General features: G+C 32.4%; 1 protein-coding gene across 1 annotated transcript in view; it reads left to right on the top strand.

The window, feature by feature from the left end:
* LOC134683388 (2-hydroxyacyl-CoA lyase 2-like) overlaps positions 1 to 22689 on the top strand; it is a 31665-nt gene extending 8976 nt beyond the window's left edge. Inside the window, exons 4-11 of the mRNA XM_063542670.1 lie at positions 3337 to 3446; positions 5696 to 5819; positions 8422 to 8516; positions 10274 to 10428; positions 15247 to 15384; positions 17439 to 17613; positions 20866 to 20964; positions 21595 to 22689. Coding sequence (XP_063398740.1) covers positions 3337 to 3446; positions 5696 to 5819; positions 8422 to 8516; positions 10274 to 10428; positions 15247 to 15384; positions 17439 to 17613; positions 20866 to 20964; positions 21595 to 21780 — 1082 coding nt within the window. The 3' untranslated portion in view covers positions 21781 to 22689. The remainder of the gene's footprint in view (positions 1 to 3336; positions 3447 to 5695; positions 5820 to 8421; positions 8517 to 10273; positions 10429 to 15246; positions 15385 to 17438; positions 17614 to 20865; positions 20965 to 21594) is intronic.
* The last annotated feature ends 2361 nt before the right edge of the window (positions 22690 to 25050 follow it).

Genomic DNA, 25050 nt, shown 5'->3' with positions numbered 1-25050 from the left:
AAGAGCCTGTGTCGCTCTCCTTGGTCTATGTGAATATTAAACAAAAGAAGCAGATGGATTCATGAACAAATTGTGTTTTGGTGGTGGTGATGTGTTTGTACATCTTACTTTACTTAACAGTCTTGCTGCTTACAATTATCTCTATCTATAATGAACTTGACCCAGTAGTTTCAGTGGAAAAAGTTAATAAAAAATTACAAATTTTATGAAAATTGATAAAAATTGACTATAAAGGACAATAACTCTTTAGGGGGTCAATTGACCATTTTGGTCATGTTGACTTATTTGTAAATCTTACTTTGCTGAACATTATTGCTGTTTACAGTTTATCTTTATCTATAATAATATTCAAGATAATAACCAAATCAGCAAAATTCCTTAAAATTAACGATTCAGAGGCAGCAACCCAACAACCGGTTGTCTGATTCATCTGAAAGTTGCCAGGCAGATAGATCTTGACCTGATTAACAATTTTACCCCAGTAGGATTTGCTCTAAATGCTTTGGTTTTTGAGTTATAAACCCCAAACTACATTTTACCCCTATATTCTATTTTTAGCTGTGGCGGCCATCTTGATTTGATGGCCTGGTCACCGGACACATTTTTTAAACAAGATACCTCAATGATTATTGTGACCAAGTTTGGATAAATTTGGCCTTGTAGTTTCAGAGGACAAGATTTTTGTAAAAGATAACAAAGATTTACGAAAATGGTTAAAAATTGACTATAAAAGGCAATAACTCCTAAAGGGGTCAACTGACCATTTAGGTCAAGTTGACTTTTTGTAAATCTTACTTTGCTGAACATTATTGCTGTCTACAGTTTATCTCTATCTATAATAATATTTAAGATAATAACCAAAAACAGCAAAATTTCCTCAAAATTACCAACTCAGGGGCAGCAACCCAACAACAGGTTGTCTGATTTGTCTGAAAATTTCAGGACAGATAGATCTTGATCTTATAAACAATTTTACCTGGTCAGATTTGCTCTAACTGCTTTGGTTTTTGAGTTATAAGCCAAAATCTGTATTTTACCCCTATGTTCTATTTTTAGCCATGGCGGCCATTTTGGTTGGTTGGCCGAGTCTTCGGACGCCTTTTTAGCTCACCTGGCCCAAAGGGCCAAGTGAGCTTTTCTCATCACTTTGTGTCCGGCGTCCGGTGTCCGTCCGGCGTTAGCTTTTACAAAAATCTTCTCCTCTGAAACTACTGGGCCAAATCAAACCAAACTTGGCCACAATCATCATTGGTGTATCTAGTTTAAAAAATGTGTGGCGTGACCTGGTCAACCAACCCAGATGGCCGCCACGGCTAAAAATAGAACATAGGGGTAAAATGCAGTTTTTGGCTTATAACTCAAAAACCAAAGCATTTAGACCAATGTCCATGAAACTTTGGTGAATTGTTTATATCTATTGATGTAAGCTCCCTTTCAATTTTTATAAATTTCAGGTTTAAGTTTTGGATTTATTGGGCTTTATTCATAAAAAAAGGGTGATTTTTAAAACTTCGGACAATAACTCAAAAAGACTTTCACCAATGTCCATGAAACTTTGGTGAATTGTTTATATCTATTAATGTAAGCTCCCTTTAAATTTTTATAAATTTCAGATTTTACATTTCCGTGTTATGAATTTTAATGCTTAAAAAAGGGGGGATTTCTCCAATTTTGGGACAATAAATTTTATGTATGGATGAAAAATTAAGATAACAAACTTAGTTAAATTTGAGGTAGCCTTAATAGTGCCAATTTTTTTGTGCATTTTTATTTATTATTAAGGGGGGGGGGGGGGTATTTGACAGGGCTCACACTATATCTAGTTGATCATATAAATTCATTTAAAGCATAAAAGACAAGTTAAAAGAGCAACGGGCGTATCATGCGGCTAAGCGCAGCCCTTTATTAGCTTATAACTCAAAAACCAAAGCATTTTGAGGAAATCTGACATGGGGATAAAAATGATTATCAGGTCAAGATCAATCTCCCCTGAAATTTTCAGATGAATCGGTCAATTGGTTGTTGGGTTGCTGTCCCTGAATTGGTAATTTTCAGGTAATTTTGCTGTTTTTGGTTATTATCTTGAATATTATTATAGATAAAGATAAAATGTAAACAGCAATAATGTTCAGCAAAGTAAGATCTACAAATAAGTCAACATGACCAAAATGGTCAGTTGACCCGTTTAGGAGTTATTGCCCTTTATAGTAAATTTTTAACCGTTTTTCGTAAATTAATGTAATCTTTTGCAAAAATCTTCTCCTCTAAAACTACTGATCCAAATTAATCCAAACTTGGATTACAATCATCTTTGGGGTATCTAGTTTGAAAAATGTGTCTGATGACCTGGCCATTCAACCAAGATGAGGCCACGGCTAAAAATAGAACATAGGGGTAAAATGCAGTTTTTGGTTTATAACTCAAAAACCAAAGCATTTTGAGGAAATCTGACATGGGGAAAAAAATGTTTATCAGGTCAAGGTCTATCTGCCCTGAAATTTTCAGATGAATTGGACAACTGGTTGTTGGGTTGCTGCCCTCCAATTGGTAATTTTTAAAGAAATTTTGACGTTTTTGGTTATCTTGAATACTATTATAGATAGCGATAAACTGTAAACAGCAATAATGTTCAACAAAGTAAGATCTACAAATAAGTCAACATGTCCTAAATGGTCAATTGACCCCTTAAGGAGTTATTGCCCTTTATAGTCAATTTTTAACAATTTTCATTAATTTGGTAATTTTTTGTAAATTTTTACCAAATACAGTTCTCTGTTTCTATAAATGGGCAAAGTTCATTATAGATATAATTGTAAGAAGCAAAATCGTTCAGTAAAGTAAGAACTTCAAACACATCAGCATCACCAAAATACAATTTTGTCATGAATCCATTTGTGTCCTTTGTTAAATATGCACATAGACCAAGGTGAGCGACACAGGCTCTTTAGAGCCTCTAGTTTAAACTAGATACCCCAATGATGATTGTGGCCAAGTTTGGTTTAATTGGGCCCAGTAGTTTCAGAGGAGAAGATTTTTGTTAAACAATGTTAAAGTTAACGACGCGGGATGAAGACGGACGACGGACGCCAAGTGATGGGAAAAAAATATGGATACAGTAAGCATTTTATTCCAATATGATTTTTAACCCCATAAGGGACTACGTATTGCCATGCAATATTCTCAGACTGCTGGTTTCATTGATAAATATATGGCATTGTTAAAGTATCCATGGTATTTACACCTTTTTTTTATTAAATCAATGAATGTGTATGTAGATAGATGTTTTTGTGTTCTGTTAAATTGTTATTGATATTTTGAGGTTTTATTTTTCCCTAGTACAAAAGAGTATTGAACTGATATCTAGAGCCAAGAGACCACTGATACTTGTAGGAAGTCAAGCTACATTACCTCCTGTGCCTGCCGAACAATTAAGGAAATCTTTAGAGGTAATAATATCTAGGTCAAAGAGGTCTCTGATATCTTGTAGGAAGTCAAGGTACCTCTTCTCCTGTGCCTACAGAACAATTGAGGAATTCTTTAGAGGTAAATATATTTAATAGAACTAGTATCTTAACCAAAGAGGTCTTTGATATCTTGTAGGAAGTCAAGGTACCTCTTCTGCTGTGTCTGCAGAACAATTAAGGAATTCTTTAGAGGTAATAATATCTAGGTCAAAGAGGTCTCTGATATCTTGTAGGAAGTCAAGGTACCTCTTCTCCTGTGCCTACAGAACAATTAAGGAATTCTTTAGAGGTAAATATATTTAATAGAACTAGTATCTTAACCAAAGAGGTCTTTGATATCTTGTAGGAAGTCAAGGTACCTCTTCTCCTGTGTCTGCAGAACAATTAAGGAATTCTTTAGAGGTAATAATATCTAGGTCAAAGAGGTCTCTGATATCTTGTAGGAAGTCAAGGTACCTCTTCTCCTGTGCCTACAGAACAATTAAGGAATTCTTTACAGGTAAATATATTTAATAGAACTAGTAACTTAACCAAAGAGGTCTCTGATATCTTGTAGGAAGTCAAGGTTCCTCTTCCCCTGTGCTTGCAGAACAATTAAGGAATTCTTTAGAGGTAAATATATTTAATAGAACTAGTATCTTAACCAAAGAGGTCTTTGATATCTTGTAGGAAGTCAAGGTACCTCTTCCCCTGTGCTTGCAGAACAATTAAGGAATTCTTTACAGGTAAATATATTTAATAGAACTAGTATCGTAACCAAAGAGGTCTCTGATATCATGTAGGAAGTCAAGGTACCTCTTCTCCTGTGACTACAGAATAATTAAGGAATTCTTTAGAGGTAAATATATTTAATAGAACTAGTATCTTAACCAAAAAGGCCTCTAATAAAATGTAGGAAGTCAAGGTTCATTTCTTCCTGTGCCTGCAGAACAATTAAAGAAATTCTAAGATGTCATTATATGTAATAGAACTGATATCTAACCAAAGAGGCCGCTGATATCATGTAGGAAGTCAAGCTACATTTCCTTTTGTTCAAGCAGAACAATTAAGGAAATCTTTAGAGGTAATAATATCTAGGCCAAAGAGGTCTCTGATATCTTGTAGGAAGTAAAGGTACCTCTTCTCCTGTGCTTGCAGAACAATTAAGGAATTCTTTACAGGTAAATATATTTAATAGAACTAGTAATTTAACCAAAGAGGTCTCTGATATCATGTAGGAAGTCAAGGTACCTCTTCTCCTGTGCCTACAGAATAATTAAGGAATTCTTAAGAGGTAAATATATTTAATAGAACTAGTATCTTAACCAAAAAGGCCTCTGATAACTGGTAGGAAGTCAAGGTTCATTTCTTCCTGTGCCTGCAGAACAATTAAAGAAATTCTAAGATGTCATTATATGTAATAGAACTGATATCTAACCAAAGAGGCCGCTGATATCATGTAGGAAGTCAACATGGTCAAGCTACATTTCCTTCTGTTCAAGCAGAACAATTAAGGAAATCTTTAGAGGTAATAATATCTAGGTCAAAGAGGTCTCTGATATCTTGTAGGAAGTCAAGGTACCTCTTCTCCTGTGCTTGCAGAATAATTAAGGAATTCTTTTGAGGTAAATATATTTAATAGAACTAGTATCTTAACCAAAGAGGTCTCAGATATCTTGTAGGAAGTCAAGGTACCTCTTCCCCTGTGCTTGCAGAAGTAAGCAATTAAACAATATTGTATTGCCATATGCTTGCTATTACCATGATTACTGAAGTACAGGACATGTCAAACTTTATAGTGGGATCTCCTTCCTTATTTAGAATAGATATTTGTAAAGTTACCAATGACCATTGAAATGAGCAAAGAGCCAGTGTGTAGATAAATTAAATTCAGTCATAGAAAATAATCTAAACACCTTTAACATCCACTACAACATATATTCAACATATTGCAATCAACACAGATTTGATTTAATAAGCACTCATACCAAATCTTCCTATATCTACTCATAGGCATGAGAAAAAACTTGATATCTTACAGTATATGTTTAACAATAAATCTCATCTATAAGTCTACTTGAATGGAGATATGGCATGGGGAAATCTATAAATAGGTCCAAATCAATTAAATTCTTATTTTGTTATTCATCTTTATGAATATATGGGTTCCATATGAATGGATATACTACGAAAGGTAAAAAGCAATCACAAATCTTATCTTTATCTAAATTCATTTGTTTACCTTGTTATAGAAAATTGGGATTCCTTGTTTCCTTGGAGGTATGGCTAGGGGACTTCTAGGTCAGTACAGTCCAATACAACCCAGACAAAAGAGAGGAGAAGCTCTGAAGGAGGCTGATGTAGTAATATTGGCAGGTTAGTTAAAATAAATCTTCTCTAATACGATTAAGCAATTACTGATTATTACTGAAGCCTTCTGTGTATTCATTCTACCCACACTAAACTTTATTCAGTATACCACTTTCATAACTTCATTCTCTGTACAATTTATGTTAAAAAAAACCAATGTAACAAATAACTACTCAAATCAATATACACTTATAGTTATCATCTCTGTTTCACTAATATAAAGCCTAACAAATTATTACACTTATAATATCATCTCAGATTCATGAATACTTAACATACCAATGTAATACATATATAGCTGTCATGTCTGTTTCATTAATATAAAGCCTAACAAATTATTACACTTATAATATCATCTCAGATTCATGAATACTTAACATACCAATGTAATACATATATAGCTGTCATCTCTGTTTCACTAATATAAAGCCTAACAAATTATTACACTTATAATATCATCTCAGATTCATGAATACTTAACATACCAATGTAATACATATATAGTTATCATCTCTGTTTCACTAATATAAAGCCTAACAAATTATACACTTATAATATCATCTCAGATTCATGAATACTTAACATACCAATGTAATACATATATAGCTGTCATGTCTGTTTCACTAATATAAAGCCTAACAAACTATTACACTTATAATATCAACTCAGATCTATAAATACTTAACATACCAATGTAATACATATTTCTCTAATTCTATGGAAATTTATCCCTTTTCGAACCCATTGTATAAAAAAATTTAATCAACGTGTGGTTGCTGGTGATCTCAGAAGATCATTGGATGATTTTAAGGGTCATGACCTTTTTGGCTGACTGGATGAACCAAAATATGATAACAGGTGTTAATGAAATTGACAACTTCGTGCAATGTGAAAGGCACTCGAAGGGGATTTTCGGTAAACAAAAAAAGAAAATGTCTTTTTAATCATTAGAGAAACTGATTCTTACATAGTTACTCGTGGATTATCGGATTTATCCAATCTCGATAGTTAAATTATAAATTTTAAAGTACTCGCCGAGGCGGCTCGAACTTTAAAATTGATAATTTAACCATCTCGATTGGATAAATCCGATAATCCACTGGTATCAATGTAAGAATCTATATATAGCTGTCATCTCTGTTGCACTAATATATAGCCTAACAAATTATTACACTTATAATATCATCTCAGATTCATAAAAACTTAACATACCAATGTAATACATATATAGCTGTCATTCTTGTTTCATTTATACATTGCATAACTATATAAAAAGTAAGATCACAAAAAAATACTGAACTCTGAGGAAAATTCAAAATGGAAAGTCCCTAATCTAATCAAAAACAAAAGCCCAAACACATCAAACGAACAGATAACAACTGTCATATTCCCGACTTGGTACAGACATTTTCTGAACTGGAAAATGATGGATTAAACCTGGTTTTAAGGAAGCTAAACCTGTTACTTGTATCTATGACAGTCAAATCAAATTCCATTATATTGACAACAATGTGTGAACAAAACAAACAGACACAACAGGTACAAATATCACAAATAGGGGTACCACAGCAACACAAACTCCACCAAAAACAAAGGGGGATCTCATGTGCTCTGGAAGGGTATGCAAGTATGTGCCATCCGTCTTGTTGCTTATTAACAAAGCCCCTTACTATTTTGATCTGGTAGGTCACATTCTTGAAAATGGAAAAGGGAAAAGGATTGGGGTTTTGACATATAGAACATAATCGATATCATAAACAGGTCTTCCAGAACGGTCAACCAACTCTTGATGGCATCCGTAAAATGTACGAAGTGATGATTTTAACTTAATACACTTAAATATATCATCTTTGTTTCATTAATACAGAGGATAACAATGTTATACAATTAAAGATATCTCTGATTCATTAATACATAGCATTAAAATGTAATACACTTAATAGATATAAGAAGATGTGGTATGAGTGCCAATGAGACAACTCTCAATGCAAGTTTCAATTTATTAAGGTAAACCATTATATGTCAAGGTACAGTCTTCAACACATAGCCTTGGCTCACACCTAACAGCAAGCTATAAAGGGCCCCCAAAAAATTCTAATGTTAAACCATCTAAACGAGAAAACTAACCGTCTAATCTATATAAAAAACGAAAAACATGACACACTTATGAACCACATAAACAAACAACAAATACTGAACATCATATTCCTGACAAAGGACAAGTGCAAACAATTGCAGCAGGATTAAACCTTATAATGATACGAAACCTTCGCCGTTATCTGCAACAATAGTAGTACATCACAACATAGACAAACACATAATAAAATATTGATTGGATGGCTTAACTCAATCAAAAAGTGTAGTGATACAAATAAACACACAAACAACGAATAAATTTGATCTATTATACAACATAAATACAAAGTTGATAAAAATAAGTAATAAATAATTCAATTTAAAGTATTATACTGTTTTAAAATGCTGAATAATTTCAGAAAAACATCAACCTTGAAAAAAAATGATGCCATTTGTAATATCAAAATTATACACGGATAAATCATAATAATTGTATCTATGAAGATGTAAAATCTGGTTTTAAATCTTTTAGGTGCAGTTGCTGATTTCAGACTGAGCTATGGAAGAACCTTTAGTAGAAAATCAAAAATAATAGCTGTAAATAGAAACAAAAATCAATTACTCAAAGTAAGTCATGCTTTCATGTTTACTATTACACAAAATTTTAAAATAGATGATTGGTGAAATATATATGATATTAAAAATGCTACGCTGTTAAATGGGCATAAGCTACGAGATGTAGAACTAGAGGCTTAAAGAACATGTGTTGCTCAACCTAGTCTATGTGTTTATCAGACAAAGGACACTCTCTAACATCATGAACATTGTAGTTAAGAAATAGACTCCATGACCAAAATCTATATTTTGGTAATGATATAAAAATGGGAGTATATAATCTCCAGCTTTTGTATATTTCAACCTTGAATGACAAGTCAACATTAATTACACTTTTTTTGTCAATGGTGAGGGTTGTTGTTACCTGTAAATCATAGATCATGTGAAATTAAATGGCTTTACTTGACAGCTTGGATGTCAAACATAATACTAATTAATAATCTTGAGAACGATACAGAACGTTAATTCATGGGAGGTGTCTGTTTTTATACTGCAGTTAACATGTAGTATTTAACTTTTATGTTATTTATATATGTATTTCGTTATCCTGGGTGTTCTTGGAAATATTTGTTCTGTTTTCCTGTCATGTAATGTTGTCATAATAGTAGAGTTTTTAACACTACCATTTAAGTGGGAGGTTTGGCTTATCAAAAAAAAACAAAAACAGATTCAACTTTTTCTTAAAATGTCCTGTATCTATTCGGGAATATGACATTTGTTTTCAAATAGTAAGTTGCAGTTCAACTCGTCTGTTGTTTTGTTCATTTCCCGTTGAAGTAGATGTTGCTCTGGGTTTTAGTTTGGAATACTACTTTGTTTTCCCTTAATCAACTTATGACTATTCAACAGTGATATACTACTGATGCCTTCATTTAAAAAGTGATATCTTCTAAAGTGTATGAGGAATTTCAATTCTGAAGACTAAAACTTGTTTCAAAGAACTTTATTTTAGTCTTGAGAAGAGAATCTAGCAGAATGTTTAAATATGGTTTTCTACAGAGCTAAGAGGTGGTTTATTTTTAGAATTCTGATATGTTCTGGAAGCCTTCTATTGCTATGAGGTGGTTTATTTTTAGAATTCTGATATGTTCTGGAAGCCTACTATTGCTAAGAGGTGGTTAATTTTTAGAATTCTGATATGTTCTGGAAGCCTACTATTGCTATCAGGTGGTTTATTTTTAGAATTCTGATATGTTCTGGAAGCCTACTATTGCTAAGAGGTGGTTAATTTTTAGAATTCTGATATGTTCTGGAAGCCTACTATTGCTAAGAGGTGGTTAATTTTTAGAATTCTGATATGTTCTGGCAGCCTACTATTGCTATAAGGTGGTTTATTTTTTAGAATTCTGATATGTTCTGGAAGCCTTCTATTGCTATGAGGTGGTTTATTTTTAGAATTCTGATATGTTCTGGCAGCCTACTATTGCTATAATGTGGTTTATTTTTTAGAATTCTGGATATGTTCTGGAAGCCAACTATTGCTATGAGGTGCTTTATTTTTAGAATTCTGATATGTTTTGGAAGCCTTCTGTTGCTATGAAGTGGTTTATTTTTTAGAATTCTGATATGTTCTGGAAGCCTTCTATTGCTATGAGGTGGTTTATTTTTAGAATTCTGATATGTTCTGGAAGCCTACTATTGCTATGAGGTGGTTTATTTTTAGAATTCTGATATGTTCTGGAAGCCTACTATTGCTAAGAGGTGGTTTATTTTTAGAATTCTGGATATGTTCTGGAAGCCTTATATTGAAAGAGGTGGTTTATTTTTAGAATTCTGATATGTTCTGGAAGCCAACTATAGCTATAGAAGGGGATGTAGCCAGCTTTATTACAGAATTAGCTGATGGACTGAAGGGATTTAAATGTGACCAAGAATGGATCCAAAAACTAAAGGACAAAGATAATGACAAAGAAAACGTTAATAGGTAATATAAATAAAATGAATGAAAATTGACTCCATATTGGCAATGATGAAAATTAACAGTTTGATTTTTGTCTTGATTTTTTGTAATGAAATAAGGGATTTACATCAATGATACAGTAACCTTGCAGCTTATAAAAAACAACAACATAAAGATATCAATCAATGTCTTCAATAAATGACGCGCCTTGCTATATATCTAGCTTTAATTGTGTCTCACTTTTTAGGGAGCAATGTATTCCTCATACCTCATATCAAGGTCTGTTCCTAATTATGTCTTCGTAATATTTCAAAAACATTTTTTTATGTTGATATGTTGGATGGGAAACATTATTTTTTTTAGCCTTGACTTCATTTCTAGTTGTTATTAAAGTATTTCAATTAACTTGTAAACTGTATGGCATTGTTGTTTTAATGTATTACTAGAACACATCCATGATATCACGGGTCCTTGACTGAATTAAAGTATATTACTATGCCTAAGCCTTATTTTAGAATTGGGATTGTCATCTTATAAAGTCATGACGATTATAAAAGAGGGACGAAAGATACCAAAGGGACAGTCAAACTCATGAATCTAAAATAAACTGACAGCGCCATGGCTTAAAATGAAAGAGACAAAATATAGAATGCACAGTTTTCTATGCTTTCAAAATCTTTCTGTTTGAACCTGTTTGAATTATGTGAAAAACCAAATGGTCTGGAGTGGTGTAATTTTTTATCAAGACCATTGTCCTATATTGGCTATATATAAAATTGAATTCTTTGATTTGAGGTTTTCACCCCATGACGGCTGACAAACTGGACCTCATTATTTTAGTATTATAAATTGTTCATTGCTTAATGAAATGTTAATCAATTATGAAAAATACATTCCCTTATTTTTAAATTGAAAAATCAAAAGGTCAAACACATCAAAGGAATAGATAACAACTGTCATATTTCTGACTTGGTACAGACCATTTTTGATTTTAAAAATGGTGGAATAAACCTGGTTTAATAAATGACATTGTTTTGAAAAGAAACCAAAGGGAAGTCAATGTCAAAATGTTTTTTCATGCATGGATCAATATTTTTGTTGCCTGATAACTATTGACAGCTTAGTGCTTTAATAAAAGTTTATTGCATGGTTAAACAAGGTTACATACAATGAACAAATAATTCATTATCCAGATTTTGTCAAATGAAAGTAAAGTTGTTTGCCAACTTTAAAAAAAAATACAAATGCTTGACTGTACCTTAAATGGAATGCATATAAATCCAAACTCAATTATTAAAATAAGTGTAATCCAGAAATTAAATGAATTCCTTGACCACATGTTTTCTTTGTTGACAAACATGTCACATGTTGAATTTTGGCGGGAAAAATTCTGGGGAACACCTAAATAACAGACAACCCTATCTGGATATTTATAGACATTTAAAATAAACAGCTGAAATAGGATTGCCAGGAAAATAGTTCGACTTGGTATATATAATCCAATTTACACTAACTTAATTAGGAAAAGGGTGAAGGGGTTGATTTGTTAAATTAATTTTTTTGGTCATTTTAGTATAGTAATATCTTTTAATCATTACTAGACCAAATGTCAAGTAACTTATGACCAATAAGAACAAAGACAACTTCTTTTACTGAATTTATTATTAAATAGTTCATTTATATACCCCCTCCCCAAAAAACCCCAAAACAAACAAACAAAAAGTACCCACATTTAGACCCAATCTTTCTTTAAGGCACTCTGGCTTTGGCAAACCTCAATTATTTTAAAATGTGGCCAAACATCAAAAATTGACAGACCCAGAACGAAGTCTGTTGTATATTTCGTAATGAACAATTACTATTAAAAGATCATAATTTTTATGCCCCACCTTTGATAGTAGAGGGGCATTATGTTTTCTGGTCTGTGCCTCCGTTCGTTCGTCCGTCCGTCTGTGCGTCCCTCTATAGTCCGTTCATCCCGCTTCAGGTTAAAGTTTTTGGTCGAGGTAGTTTTTGATGAAGTTGAAGTCCAATCAATTTGAAACTTAGTACACATGTTCTCCATGATATAATCTTTCTAATTTTAATGCCAAATTATAGTTTTGACCCCAATTACATGGTCCACTGAACATAGAAAATGATAGTGCGAAGTTCAGGTTAAAGTTTTTGGTCAAGGTAGTTTTTGATGAAGTTAAAGTTACATCAACTTGAAACTCAGTACACATGTTCCCTATGACATGATTTTTCTAATTTTAACTCCAAATTAAAGTTCTGACCCCAATTTTCACGGTCCACTGAACACAGAAAATGATAGTGCGAGTGGGGCATCCGTGTACTATGGACACATTCTTGTTATTGATAAAATAAAAACTACGATTGATGACCGTGTCTTGATGTCTTGGGGTTCTTTGATATGCTGAATCTAAACATGTACTTAGATTTTTTGATAATGGGCCCAGCTTTCATGTTGGTCTCAAATTAAACATTGTTTGATTTCAATAAAAATTGAATATATGGGGTTCTTCAATATGCTGAATCTAACCATGTAATATTTTGAATATTTGACCATAATAGGTGTATGTTCAATTTAAAAAATTTCAGTTTTTAGTCTAAGTTCTTAGACCACATTCATTCTGTGTCTGAAACCTATGTTGTGTCAGCTATTTAATCATAATCCAAATTCAGAGCTGTATCAAGCTTAAATGTTGTGTCCATACTTGCCCCAACTGTTCAGGGGTCGACCTCTGCAGTCGTACAAAGCTCGGCCCTGCAGAGCATCTGGTTTTCTTTTAAATTGTTGGGTTTGTTTGTGCCCTTTGGTTAGTGTTTACCTGTACAAGTGCAAATAAAGGTAAACAAATGAATGTTTAAAATAATATGTTTTTCAGTATTAAATATAAAAACTGTATATAAGTATGAATGATTTACAAATTTGACAAATATTATTGAAAGTTGCTTCATCTAATCTAGTTTCTTGTTATAAAAGGAAAAAGTCTGCATGTCAGCAAATTTTACAGAATGTTCCTATTTATAATTTTTTTTTATCTGGACCTTGTTTTCATGGTGCAGTGGCTATAGATAAGTTTTTGTTTTTTGGTCTGTTTTTTCATATACTATTAGCAATATGTATACTATATTTAGTGTACCATGCAATGGTTGTAAGGTGTACAACTAGCAGGTGTCACTGACCTTGACCTACATTTCATATTTCAGTGGTCAAAGAAATTTTGTTTTGTTTTGGTCTTTTGTCTTATATACTATATGCAATTATTCTGCTAGGCCTACTTTGATTCGGTTGACTCCATTTAAAAGATCAACGCTTATGCCCAGGTGTGCAACAAAATAAACAAAACAAACATTATGTTTCAGAAAGAACAGTTGTGATCCTGTATACTTTTGAAAAATAGTTTGTGAATGAAAAAATTATGATAAAAAAAATTAACTTCTGTTTTATTTGTAAACATAACAGACAGTTGAGTTTTGGTATTTTGGTCTAATATTCCTAAACTATAAACAGTAGGTCAAATAAATTTGTTATATGGAAGGATAGGAAGCTGTACATGTATTGCTTGTTTGGTTTATATGACCTTGGCCTCATTTTCTTGGATCAGGCAAGATTATATGATAGTTATAGTAAAGCTTTATATTTCGGACTATCAACATTATATCAATGGTTAGTTGTTTAATATCTTAATCACTATAAACAAACAAATATATAAACAAACATTTACCATGGCACAATTACAAAATGATTTAAATTATTTTGCATTTAATAATGTGCATTCAATGCATAATTAACCAATCAAATAAGATGTGTTTTAAGAGATCCACTGTAAATAATGTTATTTAAACAGCAGGTCTGATCATGTTATTGAATCCTCTATTTTGTTGTGTTTTCTACAGATCTATAATACTCTAATAACTAGGTCCAATTTGTCAGCCGTCATGGGGTAAAAAGGACAAATCAAAGAATTCAGCTTTATATATAGCTAATATAGGGCAATGGTGTTGATCAAAATTACACCACTGCAGAACCTTTTGTTTTACCACATAATTAATATTGCCGATAATTAAAAAGTTCTGGGGCGAATCCAATACCGATACCAATACTACATTCTCCTTTTACCTATTACCTTATCTTTACGTTCCACATCTGACATGCGCACCACCCACAGATGTATTTAGGATTTTGCTATATTCATGGCTCATAATCACAGGGTTGACACTACTAAATTCAATCATTGTCAGATTGTTGAATATTGTTGTATTTTTATCAATAAGACTTTCTAAGATGACATTACGAAAACTAAAACTCTGGACTTAAAATAAGGTGTATAGGTACAGTTTTCAATTTGTTAAAGGGCATGATGTTAAACAGCAAATCAATCAAAGAATTCAACTTTATTTATAACTAATATAGGAAAATTCTGTTAGATAAAAAATACTCCATTCCAGGCCCTTTTGTTTCCCAAGTAATTAATATTACCAATAATTGAGTAATAAAGTTCCAGGTCAACGGATTCAAACATAAAAAAATTTAGGCAGAGAATACTGTGCACCTAATAATCGGCAAGACTTTATCAGGTGACAATACCAATACTAAAACAAGGCTTAAATTTAATTATATACTTTAATTCAATAACAGAATCAAGGGTGTGTTCTAGTAGACTTATATGACAAATAATCTTTTTGTTAAGAAATGGCTGATTTAATAAAGTAAAGTTTAATCAGTACAAAAAAGATCATTTGTATATTTAAAAAGAACATTATTCAAAGTTAGGATTGTTTAATTTATTGAATATCACATGTGTATATTGATGTTTTATTTTTTATTTTTTTAAGGGAAAAGTCTAAAGAGAAAACTGAGAAACACCTTAATCCTTTGAAAGTGTTAATGGAGGCAGAGGAAGTTATGTCAGATAACACAGTTATGGTGGCAGACGGAGGAGATTTTGTTTCCACAGCAGCCTACATACTAAGGTAAGGGGAGATTTTGAATACTTTCTGTTTATAGCAACATATATTCTTACATAGGAGGAAACTTTTGTTTCCATGGTTACCATAAGAAAATTTCAACAGTTAAACCAATAATAGAAAATGAACTAGATACCATTGAGATGGGAGCCATCTCTGCGGGCCCCGCTGTCAATAACGTGGGGTAAATAAGTTGTATGGATAATCTGATATGAAGCATTATTTGAAGTTATTACATAGCCTCATGTGTGATTCTATTCTAAGATTTTAAGTTAAAACTGATAAATATTCTCAACTTACTTTCATAGTATAATAGTGATATGACTGCATAATGTGAACTCATTGTTGACTACTCTCAGGAGACTTCTGGATATATGGATTGATGTTTGAACAATTTGTTAAAAGGTGCTGCCCAATTGATATTTGTCACATATTTTTAGAATTATGCCTTCAATATATTATGACCCACCAAAAAAAAATAGTGTCATGTACAAACCGACAGACAGACGGTCAAGTATAAAGTATGAAAATCAACGGTTCTCAAGAGGTAGAGCAGACACAATTTGTCAAGAACAACGAACGGATGGACAGACCGACGGATTGACCTTTGACCTAGGATGCATACATTATGACACATTCTCTGGTGTTGGTTAATATATATGTAAAGTTGAAAATGTTTGTCAGGTATAAAGTATGAAATATTAACAGCTGTCCTCTCAAAATATAGTGTGGATCAAATTTGTTAGCGATGGACAGACCAACAGACAGACAGACCTTTGAAGTTGTACATACATCATGACACACCCTCTGGTGTTGGTTAAAATGGATATCAAGTATAATATTTGAAATCATAACGGTTCTCAAGATATAGAGCGGACATGATCTTCACCACAGGACACGGAGTTGTCAACTGAAACCAAAGTTGTTTTGACCTTGACCTTTGACCTAGGAAATTGTACAAACATCATGACACGCCCTCTGGTGGTGGTTAAAATGGATGTCAAGTATAAACTTTGAAATCATAACGGTTATCTAGATATGGAGCGGACGCTATCTTTACCACGGGACACGGGGTTGTCAACTGAAACCAAAGCTCTTGACCTTTACCTTTGACCTTGGAGGTTGTTCATACATCATGACATGCCCTCTGGTTTGGTAAATAAACATGTTAAGTATTAAGTATAAAATCATAACGGTTATCTAGATTTGGAGCGGACACAATCTTCACCACAGCACACAGGGTTGTCAACTGAAACCAAAGTTTTTGACCTTGACCTTTGACCTAGGAAGTTGTACATACATCATAACACACCGTCTGGTGTTGGTTAAAATGGATGTCAAGTATAAACTTTGAAATCATAACGGTTCTTAAGATATAGAGCGGACACCATCTTCACCACAGAACACGGGGTTGTCAACTGAACCAAAGTTTTTGACCTTGACCTTTGACCTAGGAAGTTGTACATACATCATGACACACCCTCTGGTGTTGGTTAAAATGGATGTCACGTATAAACTTTGAAATCATAAAGGTTCTAAAGATATAGAGCGGACCCATCTTCACCACAGGACACAGGGTTGTCAACTGAAACCAAAGTTTTTTTACCTTGACCTTTGACCTAGGAAGTTGTACATACATCATGACACGCCCTCTGGTGGTGGTTAATAAACATGTAAAATATAAAGTATGAAATCATAATGGTTCTCTAGATATCGAGCGGACACAAAGTTAAAGTGTTTAGGACGGACAGACAGACAGACGGACGGACTGATCACTATAGGGCGACCCCCCTAAAGGTGGGGCCCTAATAATTACAATTTAATACGGTACATCATTATTATTAATTGTTGTTGAAGACCTACACCCCATCACATGGGCAGGGCTGATTATTATTGTAGTAGACAATCACTTTGACTGGAGCTGATTAAAAATCTGAAGCCTCATCACATTTGCTTGACTGGATTAATATTGTTGTAAATCACTTTGGTTTGACTGAATTATTTTTTCTGTAGACCTAGATCCCCATTACATTGGTAAGACTAGATTATTTTGTTTGTAGACCTAGATCCCCATTACATTGGCTAGATCCAGGAGCTTTTGGAACACTTGGAGTAGGAGGAGGATTTGCTTTAGGAGCTAAGTTATGTCGGCCAGACTGTGATGTATGGATAATCTATGGTGATGGGTCGCTAGGATACAGTATTGCTGAGTTTGACACATTTACCAGACACAAGGTAAAACAATGATTTCCCATTTTCTGTGAATAATATGTGGAGCAATCTGCTTTTTTCTGTGAACAGGTGCAATATGTTAAGAAACCTGCTACCTTTCTGAGCCAGCTGAGATCACCGTTGATTTTGGATGTGGTTCTTCTTGCTCAACCTTGAGTATTCTTTTATATGATTTTCAGTTTTTTATGCAATGTAATTGTAAGATTTGTCTCGCCAGTGACAAAAGTATCAGAAAAGAAAACATACGAATAACAACCCCTTGACAGTGGCAATAGATCGAACTATTTGTATAACAATTTATATATCAGAAGGAAATATACCTTATAAAAATAAGGATATGTGGTATGATTGCCAATGAGACATTTCTACACCAGATACCCAACTTCACAGAAATTAGCAACTATAGGTCACTCTACAGCCGTCAACAGCAATGAGTAAAACATTTAAGTCAGCTATAAAAGGCCCTGTTATGACAAATATAAAACAATTCATTTGAAAAAAATAACAACCTGATTTATGTACAAATAATGAATGAAAAAAAATACAATTTACAGCAACATACAACAACCACTGTTTTAACATACTCCTGACTTGGAACAGGCACAAACAGCATTTGGCAGTGTTAAAGTAGTTTGAAGGTGCGACCCCTGTTAAAAGGGGACAGTAGTGCAATAGAATAACAGAACAGTAAATATTAAAATCAGATGAAAAGGGCGTTACTTATCAGATCAATACTAAGAAGTACATCTAACAAAAAATCAAAATGATAAAATCAAAAGCTAAAAAAATGAAACAAATAGAAAACAACTGTCATATTCCTGACTTGGTACAGACATTTTCTTATATAGAAAACGGTTGATTAAACATGATTTCAAAGCTAGCTAAACCTCTCAACTGTATGACATTCACATTAAATTCCCAGATTGGACATGGCAGAGTACTCATACATGCCCATAAGAAACCCCCATTAATTCCAATGTGGGATAGTATATTTTGGGGGGAAGACGGCTTCAAGCCGTCAATCCCCTATGGGGTTGACCAGAGTGACATTCCCTCACATCATTCATTTTGTTTTTATAGTGTGGAAAACCCCCCAACATATTTTACTTAGATTGAAGAAAAGGAGACCCAGAAATGAATAGTTCGACTTTAAACACTTTTTTACACATTTCCCTTCTGTTTCTCACGAAATTATCGTATCTTGAGCTCTACTTTACACTATTTATGTTTCTTTTACAATCCGGAAAAATCAGTATGACAAGATATTCTAAATATATCCAACCTACATTGTATTTTATATTGACGTCATTCTTGGAATGCAACATTACGCAGAAGCAGGGATATCCTTCACTGGTTATTTGTATCATTCTCAGAGATGGTGCACTAAATACAAATTGGTATTTGTTAAATTTAAACATAATAATGTTTGCTGTAGATGATTCAAACATCAACATGCAATACTTTAATTTGTAGGTCATCAACTTTCAAAGTAAACAAAGATCGTGGGGTTACATGAGATAGGAGAGAGAAACGATTTTATTAATTTTTTTCTGTAAAAATTCTGTTTTGAGAATCTTCCTACAATTCAGGAGCACCTCAATTGATGAGTAATTATCCACTAAAATAAAAGTTAATGTATTTAAACACTCAAAATTAGACATTTCATTGGATTAGTAGTCTTCCATTAAAACTATTAATTTTTGTGTACCAACATATATATTAATCATTGTAATGGTAAAAACAAAAACAAAAAATTAGAATGATACATTTTGTAGTTTAAACCTATTTATTCATGAAATTTACAAATATTTCAAATTAAGGATTTGGAAACAAGCTTCACACAGTTTACATCAATCATATTGTTTTTTTATTAGTAACCGTTTCCCTGTGTTGAGAGTTGTAACTGGGAACTTTATCAATGAAAATTTAAAACTGAATAGATTTTTCAGTCCACACTTTCTTAAGAAAAAACTTTAAAATCCAAGAGTACTGTCACAAAAAATGGAAAATGGCCCTAGCCTGCAGTTCAGTGGTACACAATTAAGATTACAAAAATATTGCAGTTGTTGTGAAATGACAGAATTCAGTTCAATTTTAGATAATTTTACTATCAACTTTAATCTAATGTTTAGGTTTAGAAGATGCAGATCTCTTCCATTGGTCCAAATTGAATCCTAAACTAAGGAAATGAAATTACATTAACAACAATTGATTTCAATATTGTCAACCTTTCTACATGTTCTAGCTGTTCTCTTTTTCATTCTTTATATGAAGACTATCAAAAGAGACCCCCCCCTTTCCAAAAAAATAAATTAAATAGAAACAAGGGCTGTCTTTCCCTTCAGAGCTATTCAGCTCTTTGATTAGATATTAGAAATTATAAAACACATTCTGTTTGTTATATCCATGCACAAGTACAGATGTGAGAGGCATAGCAGTTACTGGCAGATATAGTCAATGGTCAATAACAATTAATAAAAAAAAAATATTTATTTTATACTAACATATTAACCAGTTCACATACAACATTTAATCAATTAAGTGTCGAGAAAAACACAACCTAGTGCAATGCAAAGATTCAAGTCGAGACAGGTTGTAGAGTCGGGCATATTCATATGTATATTAAGCTATTGTATTCAACATGTTCAACTATTAAAACTATTATATTTTACTATTAAATCGACTATTCAAATAGATATAAGAAATGTTGTATCAGTATCAATGAGAAAACTCACAGTTTCTCAGAGTTAACCATTACCAGTCAAATTACGGCCTTCAGCATGGAGCTTTTTTCGCACTGAACAGCAAGCTGTTAAGGGGGCTCCAAAAATGATAAGTGTAAAATCATTCAAACAGGAAAACTCAAAGTCAAATCTATATCTAGAAAGATGTTTTATTAGTTTACTCCAGCTATATGTCTTCATCTACTTCTTTTTGGACTGTCAAAGCCTTATCATTGTGCATATTTTTTGTTATTAATGAAACTTTTGTACGTTGTTAAAACAATGTTTCCACTTCAACAAAACTACAAAAAGAAGCTTTTAACTGATATACTTAGGAGCATGTCAAGTATACTTAATATATCGTCAACTTTACTACAGGTAATTAGTCTCAGTGTCAGAATATTGTATGAAGACAAAACAAGATTAATTATACTCACTGAACTTTAAGTTAAACATCAGGACTGCCACTGAGCAGGATATTATCGGATCTAAAAAAAGTCAGTCTAACCATATGATGTTTTATTTTATCTAGATACCAGTAATAGCTTTAGTTGGCAATGATGCAGCCTGGACACAGATAGAAAGAGAACAGTTACCAATGTTTGGAAGTAGTGTTGCATGTAAACTTGATGTAAGTAAAAAAAGATATTAAAAAATACTTATGATATATAAATTGAAAAAGAAAGGCAATGTCATCACAAAGTCATTGAAATGGTACTGAAATCATTTATTCTGTAAAGCTGTGTTTGGTTTATATACGGTGACTTTCAAGTAAAATATTATATTAAACCTAACATATGAAGTAGCTCTTTATCACAACATATTTTTTTGCATTATTCGCATGGAATCTTAAAATCAAAGATACAGTGGTTATATATTTACATTGACACTACATTTTCTATTGTTGCTTCAAATGAATATAAAAGTATTTGAGTGAAGTCTTTTTTAACATAGTTATTTTTTAATGGTTTGGTCAATAGAATTTTTGCACAACATCATGCAACATATGTATATCAAAAATTTAAAATCGTTTGAATAGTTTAGATGTAGGGATTGAATGATTTATTGAAATTTAATTTAGTAAAATTCCTTTTTCAACATTCTTAATGATTGAAGCATAATAAGTAACATTTGTTTATATTAATGGACGTAAGACAAAAAGCAGATACAAAGTTTAAATGTGTTCTAATGAATTCAAACTTTACATATATTTAAAAAAAAAACGCAATTCAAGATGGTGTTTTTTTTTCTCTATTTACAGTACTTGAATTATGAAACCGTTTCTGTTGGTTATGGTGGTAAAGGATGCAGATTAGATCGCAGTAATGAGGATAAGATTAAAGAGGTTCTTCTTCAAGCCATAAAAGATAGTAGGGAAGGACACAGTGTACTTATTAATGCTCTCATTGGTACAACAAATTTTAGAGAGGGCAGTCTTTCTGTGTAATGCTGAATTGTACAATTTAATGTGAACAAATATTATATTGAAGTAAAAATATGTTTTGCATTCCTTAACAATGATCATGAATACTGTTAATTACTGAATCATTTGTTATTTTTTTGTTTATTGATTACATTGCATTATGTCTTTTATTAAACTTCCTTTTCGTATGTTTCCTTAGAACCACTGGACAAATACAGACAACGTTTTTTTGGAGTCAGTTTTGATTTACCTATATATGTGATTGTAATTAAAAGTTTTCATTCAAAATGCAGGAATCACATAATTTAGTGAATCGATGTTTAAAAACTGCTGCTGTATTTTAAAATATTATTTGAAAGTACATAGATGTTAACTTGTATCCATCAATATGTTTTTTGTCTGACATTTATCAATGATAATATCTAAGTTACAAGTTATGTCTTGTGTATTATTATGTGTCTGTTTGATTTTTCTGTTTAAGCCACGTCAGTTTATTTTCAATCTAAGAATCTGAATGCCCCCCTGGTATCTCCTCCCTTTTTTTACAGGTTCATGTCTGTCATAAAAAGGTCATAATCAAAAAGTCATTAGTGAATCGGTTAACTATTTTCGTATTTTATTAGTATAAAGTTTTATGTTGTGTATACTACTGATATATGTAGTGCTTATTGTTTTAAGTTATTATACAGTTATTCATTTTTCTGTACTTTTGCTTTATTTCTCAGAGTGTAAAGACTATTTACTTTATTTTTTAATATTTTTAAGTAGATCAAACAATTGTAAGTCTAAAGTACAGAATTTCGGAAGAAGATGTTATTTGTATGTTTACATACAAGTCTAGAAATTTAGTGTTGATAAAACTGTGATATTTTATATTATAAATAAACCAGATAAGTAGCAATGAAATTGTAAATATAGTCTATGAACAATGTACAGTTTTATTTTTATTTACACTTCTAATGACGGAATATCAAGAAAAGGTTAAAAAATTAAGCAACGAACATTTTTGAACCTTGGAAATGTAGCCATCTACTTCTCGAAGGAAGCCCTTACTCATATAGCATTTTAGCTACATTTGATTATCAAAATCATGGAAAAGCAGATAACAATATTGGTATTACATGTCAAAGAAAGTGTGTAACTACTAAAAGGGTTTCCGCTGGCGGTCGCCATTTTCGCAATTTGCGAAAAAATAATAATTGTGGCGATAAAAATTCGTCATTTGCGAAAGAATTTGGCGAAAGAAATATAAAGAACGATATATTTTCCTCCATCTTGTTTATTTACTTTTTTCGAGTTTCTCGGACTTTACCCGATCAGACAATAGTCGAAATTCACCTTGACCTCATTAAGGTTTGGACAGAAAATCAATAATCAGCTGATTGCATTTTATAGCTATCGACAACAAAGGACTATATTAATAAAGGTGTTGATTAAATTGTTTGACAAAATGATATGGTTAAATGGCTTCTGCTAAATGTCACATACAGAATTCATTTACCACTTTGCGACGCACGTGTTTGAAGCAAACTTTTGACGTCTCCTCCGCTTTTAAAGATAGTTAAGAAAAGAAAGCTGTTGTTGTGACGAAAAATGTCCAAAACCAAGAAAAATCTCGGATTTTAAACTGTATTTATCCTTTGACTTAAATATCGGTAATTGATAAGGAAGACGTTTTAAAAGTCGTTTGAGTGACCGTGACGTGTTTCAAGCCTAGTTTTACGTCTCAACTTTTTTATTTACGATGGTCAAGAAAAGAAAACTGCCGTTATGAAGAAATCTATCCAAAAGGTTGGCTCGAATGAGAGTAGCCCTTCAATGTAATGACTACAAATGAAACCAGGGATTTATTTCATGTGATAAAAGCTTTTGTTTTGTTGTAAAAAAACTTCTTAGTACAAAAGGGAACATCAGTATTTTTCTTTTAAAGAAACTTTCCCTACGAACTATACAGGTTTAACATAATCAAAACATGTCCTTTAATTTTGTTATATTCCAGGACCTATATCTTCTTTATTATTAAAAGTATAGTGGCCCAATCAATTAGAAAAGTTGTTTAAAATACAAGGAATAGTTTTCCCTTTTAAATTAAAAAAATATGTTGTTTTAAAGTAAATTGTTAGTGTTTATTCATTAACTTGTAAACTCTAAAATAAGTTTGAGAGCATAATCATAGACTCAATGGGCAAAATCATCTTATTTAAGGGAAATTAAAGGGGGAGAGGAGGTAGAAAAAAATGTAAATTTTAAACGAAAAATATAGTTATGTTATTTGGCGAAAAAAATAATAAAGTGGCGAAAAATATATTGTTTTGGCGAAAGAGGTGGCGAGAAAAATAATTGACCCAGGGGAATCCCTGACTACTAGTAATAGATATACGAAGATGTGCTATGATTGCCTATGAGAAACTATCCATACAGGTCACAACTTGTAAATGTAAACCATTATAGGTCAAAGTACGGCCTTTAATACGGAACTGTAGGTGACGCTCAACAGCCAGATATAAAGGGCCCCAAAATTGACTATTGTAAAACCATTCAAACAGGAAAGTCAACGGTCTCATATAAAAAAAAATGTATCATTAAACTGCGGGAAATATGCTAACTATAGGAGCCAGAGGAAATGAAACACTGAACTACAACAAAAGCAAACACCAATATACAACGAAACGGACTGTAAATAACAACCAACTGATAATGACGGATATCATAACCTTGAGCTCCACAGTAAAATTTAATAGTCAGTCATGCCAGGACATGATTTGATTATAAGTATAGATCAGAATAGAAATGTAATATATGTCAGATAGGCAACAATCCGACCAAGGCCTTAAGCCAGCCATGAACTCATCCGATGGCGGATTTGGTTCCTGCTGCAATTTGATTCTGTTGTGACTTGATGTGGGTTAGGGTGGTGCTTGCTTGGTCCAAAATATTGTGATGTGCAGAGTAATTTGGACTTATAATAATTTTAGACATTGAAACAACACATTTGACGCGGGGCCACTAATATTATGTACATGGGGGACATATACTTGCCTCCCCATGCCGCTAAAGTTATATTTGCATAAGAGCAACAAAAACACATCTATTTCCATAGCACGTTTATTTATAAGAGATAGATAATATCACATGACAAATATGCATCAATATTTTACAAAGGGAAACACTCCTCACAACTACAAAACACATACGACCATACATATACAGATACATAACATCCCGTCCCAAAAAGAAAATTTCCCAAATTTTTTTAAAATGGTGTATGTGTTTTTTTCCATATACAATATCAAG

Source organism: Mytilus trossulus, chromosome 9, assembly GCF_036588685.1.
Source record: "Mytilus trossulus isolate FHL-02 chromosome 9, PNRI_Mtr1.1.1.hap1, whole genome shotgun sequence".
Taxonomy (NCBI): Eukaryota; Metazoa; Mollusca; class Bivalvia; order Mytilida; family Mytilidae; genus Mytilus; species Mytilus trossulus.
The sequence above is the reverse complement of the archived record's forward strand: the minus strand, read 5'-3'. Positions and strand labels throughout refer to the sequence as shown.